The sequence below is a fragment of the Myotis brandtii genome, unplaced genomic scaffold, assembly GCF_000412655.1.
Source record: "Myotis brandtii unplaced genomic scaffold, ASM41265v1 scaffold424, whole genome shotgun sequence".
NCBI classification, from domain to species: Eukaryota; Metazoa; Chordata; class Mammalia; order Chiroptera; family Vespertilionidae; genus Myotis; species Myotis brandtii.
In genome coordinates, this window is record NW_005366245.1 from 1,624,907 (window position 1) to 1,635,187 (window position 10,281).

The 10,281-nt window shown below is 40.3% G+C and overlaps 1 protein-coding gene across 14 annotated transcripts in view; it reads right to left on the reverse strand.

The window, feature by feature from the left end:
• Positions 1-10,281, reverse strand: part of ARHGAP24 (Rho GTPase activating protein 24) — a 523,018-nt gene that overhangs the window by 42,119 nt on the left and 470,618 nt on the right. For all 14 annotated transcript variants that reach the window (XM_014545980.1, XM_005874103.2, XM_014545976.1 and 11 more), the window contains one exon: positions 2,268-2,475. In XM_014545980.1, coding sequence (XP_014401466.1) covers positions 2,268-2,475 — 208 coding nt within the window. The remainder of the gene's footprint in view (positions 1-2,267; positions 2,476-10,281) is intronic.

The following is a 10,281-nucleotide window of genomic DNA, read 5'->3' on the forward strand; positions in this document are numbered from 1 at the left end:
CGGCCGGCAGGCCCCAATTGGCCCAGCTCTGATTGGCCCTGATCTCTGGCCAGGCCTGAGGATCCCACCTGTGCATGAATTTGTGCACCGGGCCTCTAGTATATTAATAACATACTAGGGCAGTGGTCGGCAAACTGCGGCTTGGCAAATTGCAGCTCGTGAGCCACATGTGGCTCTTTGGCCCCTTGAGTGTGGCTCTTCCACAAAATACCGGCACTTCCACAAAATACCGACTTCTGCGCATGGGCCACGAAGTTTCAATCACACTGTACGTGTGCGCCTGCACGTGGCTCGCGAGCCGCGGTTTGCCGACCACAGTACTAGGGAGACTGATTAAGAAAAAAGGATGTCACAAATTGCTAACATCAGAAGTAAAACGGGGCAATCTACAGACATTACACAAAAAGTAAGATGACAATGAATTTGAAGTTATATGGAATGGACAAGTTTCATGACAGATATAAATGAAATGGTACAAGAAAAAGTTAGAAGAGCCATATCTAAAAACTTTCCCACAAAAATAACATCAGACTAGATAATGTTACTAATAAATTTGGTCAAAGTTTTATGGGAAAAATAATACAAACTCATACACTTTTCAGAAAACAGAGGAAGAAGAGACACTTTCCAACTAATTTTGAGGCCAGAATTCCTCTGATAACAAAGCTAGTCAAAAACATTACAAAAATATTTGGTCAATATAGGTCCAAAAATCTTTAACATATTATTTGCAAGTCAGATATAGTAATATATAACAAGGATAATATATCACAACCAAATATAGTTTATCATAGGAATATAAAGTTGCTTTCACACTTGCAAATCAAAGATGTCACTCATGACATTAACATAATAAATGGAAAATATATTAATAAAATACTAAGTTAAAATACATTGAAATAAAATACTAAGCTAAAATATATTGAAATATACTGAAATAACCCCATTTTTCAATTCTTAATATGGAAAAATCTTTGCTACACAGTGTTAAATTAATAATATTAAGATAAAAATTATTTCTTTTTTCTACTAAATTAGAGAAAGGAGGTAATTCACAAAATAGTAACAATGTTTAACTCTTAACTTGCTGTATACTTTCTCCTCTGGAACTTCCATTATTTCCTAACTTTCACCATGCCATACTTCTTGTTTCTTTGTAAATTTATTTTGGGTTAAGATGGAGGCATCTATTTAAAATCTAATGCTTCTTACTATCATAATAACAAATACAGTGGGGCCTAGACTTACGAGTGTCCTGACGAACGAGTTTTTTGAGATACCAGCTGTCTCTCGGCCGATTTTTTGCATTGAGTTGATAGAGTAATTTGAGTTAATGAGCTCCTTAACGAGCTCCTTAACGAGCTCGGTCTCAGAACAAATTAAACTCGTAAGTCAAGGCCCCACTGTAGTTATTTTTAAGTACATTGCCAATATCCTAATCTTATCAATATTTTTAATATCCCTTAGCTTAAACAACTTAAAAATCAAACAAGAGAAGACTTGTACTTTAAAAGTTCACTCTTCCACCTTAGTTGATTTGGCTCAATGTATAGAGCGTCAACCTGCAGACTGAAGGGTCCCGGGTTCGATTCCAGTCAAGGGCATATGCCCAAGTTGCGGGCTTGATCCCCAGTAGGGGGTGTTCAGGAGGCAGCCAATCAATGATTCTCTCTCATCATTGATGTTTCTATCTCTCTCTCTCCCTCTCCATCCTCTCTGAAATCAATAAAAATATTTTTTAAAAAGGTTCACTTTTCCTATGTTAAATACAGTTTTAATTTAGAACCAAAGAAAAATAATCAATAAAATTGTTTTTAAGGGGGTCCCTGACCGGTGTGGCTTAGTTGGTTGGGCGTCATCCCATGCCCCAAAAGGTTGCTGCTTCAGTTCCCAGTCAGGGCACATTTCCAGGTTGTGGATTTAGTCCCAAGTCTAGGGTGCTTACTGAAGACAATCAATCGATGTTTCTCTCACATTGATGTTACTCTCTCTATCTCTCCCTCCCCCCCTCCTCTAAAATCAATAAAAACATATTAAAAAACAAACAACTGTTTTAAGGGGGTAAAAATGCACAGAAGAGAAAAGACATCTGAAGCATCAAATCTTTGACTCTGCAACTTAATAAAAACAATCCATAATTGTGTGACCATGTAATTAACATCATCTATGCTATTACAACATCAATGACAATGTCTCAGCTCACTGCATCCTTTCAGTTCAGATTGAATTTCCCAGTAAAGGATGGTAGGTAAAATCTTAAAATCTACCTGTCAAATGATGGCTTCTCTCCACAGTCAAAGGCATCCTGGAGCTCCTTGACAAGGTTAGCCTGGCCTGGCAGCCGGAAGAGCCCCTCTTCCTTCAGCCCCCTCTGTCGGATGAAGTCCACGCACTGCTCCACCAACATGGGAGCCAGGCGGTTCCCATATCTCTTCTCATAACGGACAGTCTCCTCCAGTTTCTGCCCAAAAATGCCTGAAGAAATAAAAAATATCACAATGAATTTAAGAAATGTATCTCTTCCCACTCTGATGTTTTCTTTTAAAACTCAATGTAAAGGAAAAAAGAAAGATTGGAATGCTAGCAAGCATTTCACACTTGGTGCCTCACATTATTACAGAATCAAATTCAAGAAAAATACCTGTTGCATGTTCAAGTTATGGAATACCCCAGCGATGGGTGGGGAATTATTTTAAATTGCAAAAGAGAGTAAAATAGCATATCTTTTTTGTGCTCCAAAGTGGTAATGACTAAACTGTCCCTGTGTATGCCATGCAGCGTATCAGCATTTCTCTCATTTAAAACTCACAGGACTCTGTGAGGAAAGCCTCACCAACATACAATTTTATTGAGGAGGAGACTAAAGCATAGAAAGATTGAATAATTTGCTGAATGTCACACAGCTAGTAAATGGTGGAGCCAGGTTTGTTCAAGGCTGTCGGATTCAGAGTCATTCTGTTGGTATAACACAGCAGCTATAACACAGTGCTGCAAAGTATGCAGAATGACTAAAAACTGAGCCAGAGAGGAAGTAACCTGCCAGCTTGCTAGCTTGCCTACCTCAGTTCTTGTTGTCATACTAGGATGGGTGATTTCTGCTGAGAAAATGTAAATTTATGAGAAGGTCAGAAAAATAAAGAATGAAGCAAAAAACTCTGAATATTTATGAGTATGCTACCCAAGGAAACTCTTATTTTTATGTAAAGAGCTATGCCTATTTAGCAATATCATATGTGAGAGTTACGGTATGTAGACAGTAGTAACATATATTTAGAAATTCCTGTGGGAAATCATAGTTTCTCCTCTAGATCTAGCCTTGATAGGAATGACAATAGATGTACACTTCCCATTCTGTAGCATGGAAATAGGATGTCCCAAATGTCTCTGGCTTGCATGGTTGGCGTAAGTTAACCTCCTGTATAATAATTTTTTTTAGGAAAGTGAGGAGGGAAATTATGTTTTTAGTATGTTTTATTTACGATTTTCTTTGAGGGAGCAGTGAAACTTTAAATTTTAAAATTAATAAAAAAGAACAAAGGTTATGAGATATTCCCAACTAGCAGCATAGGAAAAAGACATATTGATTAATAGATTATTAAAGGAATATTCTCTATTACGTGAGTCTGCAAACAGTTCCCGCTATGCCCATGTAAATTCCCAGTGAGGTTCATACTCCCTGATAAAATCCTGCCAGAATTTCTGGGGTGATGACAGTACATCAAGCATACCTCCCCTAAAAGAACATTGTTGGTGCCATAAAGCATTACCGAGGACATGAGTTTTCATTGGACTGAGAAAGAAAATCACTCAGGTGAACTTATTATATCTGTGTGAGGCTGTTTAAACTGGAGGGAGAAGGAGAGGGGGAGGGGAGGGAGAGGGAAAAGGAGAGGGAGAGGGAGAGGGAGAGGGAGAGAAGAGAAATCTAAGCAACCTTCAGGGTTTGTGAGATTCCTCCTTTACTGTGATTTATAAACCAAATAGCTAGAGGCAGCCAGTGAAGTTAGTGAATGTGATCAGATAGATATATTCAATTCCATTAATCCTAAAAACAAATAAACAAATACAAGGCAAATCTTGGACTCTCTGCATCCTGTAATTTCTCTCTTTGCTCCTAGTATCCCAGGTATTACTCTGGCTTCAGTCCATCCCTTTCTATCTTCTTGCTTACCTACTGCAGTTTGGCCTGATACCACCATGCCACTAAATTAGCTTTTTTAGCCTAGCTGGTTTGGCTCAGTGGATAGAGCGTCAGCTTGCTGACTGAAGGGTCTCGGGTTAGATTCTAGTCAAGGGCACATGCCCGGGGTTGCAGGCTTGATCCCCACTAGGGGGCGTGCAGGAGGCAGCTGATCAATGATTCTCATTGATGTTTCCATCTCTCCCTCTCCCTTCCTCTCTGAAATCAATAAAAATATATTTAAAAATAAATAAATAAAAGAGCTTTTTCAGCAACTTCCTAGTTGCAAATCATTGACAGCTTAATTTATTTTTGTAATACTTTATGCCCCACTCCCCTTAAAATTAACAATCTCACTCTTCTTCCTGATACTGTTCACATGTCACATAATTCTTGCCTTCCAGAATACTCTTCCCAGTCTCCTTTTTGATATGCTACGTACTCCCCCTTCTCATAGGTTTGCTGGTTTCCTGGGTTATGTCCTCAGCCCTGTTTTCATATTACTTGTCACAATTCCTTTGCTGAACTCCACTTAATTTCACTGCATATCAATTATTCCCAGATCTGTGTCTCAATTTGGGCCACTCTGTGGTCTCTAGCATTACATTTCTAAGTGCCCTTTAGAACCCTCAACATCGATATCTCAAGTTCAAAATGTCTAAAACTGGCTAACTCATCTTTTCTTCAAAACCTGTTCCACTTCCTATAGTTCTGATTTTAGTTATCGGTTCCAGCGATCCACCCCCAAATCATGGAAGTGCCATCTGAGAGCTGAGCTAGATTCCTCCCTCCTTCACTAACCTCATTCACTCACCAGGCTGGTCCTTTCCAGGGTCATTACTACTATAGTGGGCTAGATCCTCAATATTTCCTAAATGACTTTTTGTAGAGTCCCAAATCCTAGTAAGTGCTGCCACAGTGATCTTCATAGTATTTAAAGGATCGTGTCATTCTTTTGCTGCATTTCTTCCAATGGTGCCTGCCACTGGCCAACCAAACTCCTTTGCATGAAATACAAAGTCTCCACAATGTGACCTCCGTCTTTTTCCACTGTCTTTTTCCATCAACAATGTTTAGGTGACATCCATTGTGTGCCAGGCACTGTGCCATATCCACCCTCATTTCTGCGGCTTCTTCACAAACAACATGCTAACTATATTGAACAATTTGTTGCTTTCTTCTAGAAGGTAAGACCTGCAATCATGAGTCAGCCTAGAAAAAGTTATCCTGCAAGATTCAACTTATATAATCTCCTGTGTTAATTAAGTCTTTATTAACATTCCCTCACCCCAGAGGCAAAGCTTGATAAATTTCTTCTTTGATTTCTTAACACATTCCCGTGTAAGAATTTCCTTAGATGACTCTCTGTACTGAACTAGTCCCTCAGTAGTCAAAAGAGGAATGTGTTTTCACTATTATTATAGTAAGAGAATTAGTTTTCATTTATTATTATTATACAAAATTTGTGCACTGGGGGTGGGGGTGTGTCCCTCAGCCCAGCCTGCACCCTCTCCAATCTGGGACCCCTCCAATCTGACATCCCTCTCACAATCTGGGACTGCTGGCTCCCAACGACTTGCCTGCCTGCCAGCCTGATCACCCCCTAACCACTCCCCTGCCAGCCTAACTGCTCCCCTGCTGGCCCGATCGCCCCCAATTGCCCTGCCCTGCTGGCCTGGTTGCCCCTAACTGCCCTCCCCTGCTGGCCCAGTTGCCCCTAACTGCCCTCCCCTGCCAGCCTGGTCGCCCCTAACTGCCCTCCCCTACCGGCCTGTCCCCCCCAACTACCCTCCGCTGCAGGCCTGGCCGCCCCCAACTGCCCTCTCCTACCTGCCATCTTGTGGCTGTGGGCACTACCATCTTTGAGGGCATGGCAGTCAATTAGCATATTCCCTCCTTATTGGCTGTGGGCACTGACATCTTTGAGGGTGGGGCAGTCAATTAGCATATTCCCTCCTTATTGGCTGTGGGGGTTCCAAAATATATCCATCACCCCAAGAGAAACCTCAGTAGCCATTAAGTAGTCACTCTCTCTTTCTCCCTCTAACCCTCAGAATGGCAACCGCCATTCTGTCTTCTTCCTCTGTGGATTTACCTATTCTGGAATCTTATCTTCAGTATTCTTTTGTGTCTGGCTTCTTTCACTTGGTATAATATTTTCAAGGTTTGTCAACATTGTAGCATGTTATCAGAACTTCATTCCTTCTTATGGTTGAATAATAGTCATCACATGTACATACAACATATACACCTTGTGTATCCATTCATCAGTTGCTGGACATCTGATGAATGGATGTCCCCACAGGTCCAAACCCACAGGTCCAATATGGTGTCACTCGTGCTAAAAGCCCATGCTACCGAAGCTAGATTTCACACCTGATCTGATTGCAGTTTCAGCCTCTCCCAGAAACATCATCCTAATCACCCAGTCTTGAATTTGCTGGTCAGGCACCAGTGACGGGACCTGTGCTGGTGGGCGCTCTCCATCCCCCACAGGAAGAAGAGGCAAACCCTCCGGTTCTCCTCCCCTAAGACAAGGTGCCTGGGCACAGGAATAGTCCTTTCACCCTGGCTCAGGAGTTTAGTTGGTTGGAGCATTGGCCCAATACGCCAAGGTCTGTGGGTTCAGTCCCTAGTCAGGGTACATACAAGAAGCAAACCGATGAATGAATGCATAAATAAATGGAACAGCAACTCTCTCTCTCTCTCAAAAGTCAATAAAATAGAATAATCCTTTCTTTTGTTTGTTAATAGCTCCCTTGCCCCACCCTTCTTCCTATAAAACTTCCCATTTAAAAATATATATATATATATATTTTTATTTCAGAGAGGAAGGGAGAAGGAGAGATGGGAACCGAGTGGAGGGGAGCTATGGGGGGGGAAAAGAAACAACTGTAATAATCTGAACAATAAAGATTTAATTTAAAAAAAGAAAAAAGAAAAACAGTTGTATACTATATATCTTATGAACTTCAGAGAGGCTTTGGTAATCTTTATGATGCCATATACACAAGGAATAAAATGGGGTGGTGGCATCAGATCTGAAGGACTCCAAGATTCACATTCCATTCTACCATGCTGCTCTGATCTGAATGTGTCTGTTAAAAATTCCTGTGTTGAAAACCCAAGGCCTGAGATGATGGTAGAAGGAGGCTGGGACCTTTGGGGACTGATCAGGTCAAGAGGGCAGAGCTCTCATGAATGGGATTAATGCCTTTATAAAAGGGATCCCAAAGAGCTCTTTCATTCCTTCCCTTTCTGTCAGGTGAGAATGCAGCAGGAGGCTGAAAGTTGGCCACCTGGAGGAGGGCTCTCACCAGAATGCAGCCATCCTGGCCTGGTGTCAGAGTTCCAGCCTCCAGAACTGTGAGAAATAGATATCTGAGGTTTACAAGCTACCCAATCTCTGTCATTTTGTTATAGAAACCTGAACTGGTTAAGACACATGGGCAAACTCTCTTGCTTCTATCCCTGGGACTTAATATTGCAGTGAATAAGGATTGACTGTTCTGTAAATATTTGTAGAATTAATGAGTTCATTGAAGCAAAGTATTTTACCTCCTCAATTATAGGAAATATATGAATAACTTCAAAGTAAAAGGGAACTCATCAATAGTTCTCAGGTTGTGGCATTGATTTCTATAAAAACTTGAAAATAAAAAAAATCCTTAGTTTGCTGACAAGAAACCAGAAGTTTAAAAGCATTTTGGTTATTGCTCAATTCTTTGTTATCCGTTATTTTTCAGAGTTCACTATTCCTCCCTTCCTATAGATCACGTGCTAAGCCATAGAGAGAATTTGCTTTTACTTATTCTTCTGCTACTGTAAACCTGGTAACAGAATAAGTCTTGGTACCAGGACTATAATATTTTCCTATTGAAAGTGAACATTCACCTATGGTAAATGGACAAGTCAAAATAAAAGACATCCAAACTAGTATCGAAGCAAAACCAGCTAAGGCTTACTTCAGACTCATCAGCACTTTCTAAGTAGCCAACAAATCTTATATGATAGAAAATGTAACCAAAGGAGCTCAGAATCTGTAATAACCAATACATTCTTGGCAGAATCTTGACTCTTTTTGTAGTCAGAGTGGGAAAGGAAGGAGAAAAATAAAGGCCTGGAAAAGTTAAATGTAATAATGTGAACATAGTGACCCAGTGGCCTAGGTCTTAGACCAGCAGAGTAATTATAGACACCGTTTACATCTAGGTACAAGCCATGCAATTTACATGCATTTTTTCATGACACTCACAGACATTCTACAAGGAGGTTGCTCTTCTACAAACAGATTCAGAGATGTTTAGTGACCTAAAGTCACACATTTGGAAAGTGGTAGATCTGGGGTACAAATGCAGGTCCATATACTTCCTCTTCCCACTTGTTATGTTAATTCAGTTCGGACAAACTTTTGCATAGTGATGACCAGTCTTTTAGGGTCATATAGGAGAAAGTGTCTTTTCGTAACTTCCAAAGACTAAATCTGGTTTCATGTAGTTCAGGGAAATCACTGCCTTTGCAAATGAGCCCATAGTTAAGTTTTTGTTTATGGGCTCCTCAGACATTGCCCATAATTCAATGTATTGCTTATTATAATTACTTATTTCTGTTTTTTTTTAAATCCCCAAAGAGTCTGTGAACACATCCCCAGCACCACTTGGTAGATGCTCCATAAAACTTTGATATATGAATTAATGAGCTCTTCATTTATAGCGCCATATAAAATTATATGGATTTGGATAGTAGCAATCTGTTGAACAAGTCAATTTCCATAAGTGTAATTACAACATGAACAACATACAATAATCTTTTAAAAACATGTTGATTTTATCCACCAACATTATAAAGACTTTTGTTTTAATTCTTTATAGCCTATAGAGACTAGCAGGAAAATTTAGATAAGAATACTACTGTTTGCCATAAATCTTGAATCCTTAATTGAGCAGATCTATTACCATTCTTCACTTTGGGAATAAGTAAATATCTCTTTTTTTCTACTACAAAAGTGCATACAGCACTTTAAGATGGCTATGAAGATAAGGTGGCAAAGTGCAGCATATATGAAATATAAGGGCTGCAGGGTAAAGAGTATGATGCATGGTCATTAGATCCAAAAATAGAACCAGAGGCATGGATACATGGAACAGACTGACAGAGGTCAGAGGAGCGGGGGATGGGGAAGACTGGATGAAAGAAGGTGAAGGGATTAGCCAAAGAACATGTATGCTCAGCCCATGGACACAGACAACAGTGTGGTGATGGCCAGAGGGGTGGGGTGGGGGCTGGGTAGAGGTGGGCAAAAGTGAGGGGGTAATGGGGACATCTGTAATAGTGTCAACAATAAAGGAAAATATCATTATAACATAATGCAAAAAAGATAATATAATGGATGATGAAACAACAGCCAGCAATATCTTGAAAAGTTTGGATAGACAACAGAGTAGAGAGAGCATCGTAGCAGAGAGGACACAGTGAACAAAAGCAAAGAGGTGATGTAGGAGATATGTTTAGGGAGAAGGAGTGGGGCAGTCTGGGGAATTGGGGTTTATTCTCTAAGGAATAGTTGGAATTGGCTAGAAGGTCTGATAATTATATAAAACAGGTAGGACTTCCTTTAGATGTAACCTGGAGTTAAGAAAATGTTCAGCTGTGGAATACCGCTGACAGTAGTGCTTAGGAATACCTATTAGGTGATGCTTTACAAATGGACTGCATGGCCCTGGCCTGTTTTTCTCAGTGTTTGGAGGATTGGTCTGTGGACCAAAGGGTTGCAGTTTGATTCCCAGTCAAGGGCACATACTTTGGTTGCAGGTTCTTTGGCTCAGGTAGGGAGGCAACAAATCAATGTATCTCTCTCAATGTTAAAACAAAAACAAAACAAAAACCCCACACAAATGGACTGTATGTTGTAGGAATTTGTGAAGAATGTTGGGGATGGAAAGAGGTAATGATGGGTGCTGTCTTGAAGAGCCACTTTTTAGGTTAAAGTAAGTTGTGTGCATGAAGCAATAGAGACACAGGGGACTAAGATGATGGGAACAGAAATGGAGCTGAAAGCATACAAAGAAGGAAGAAGCTGAGTGGTTATGTATAAGCGGAGG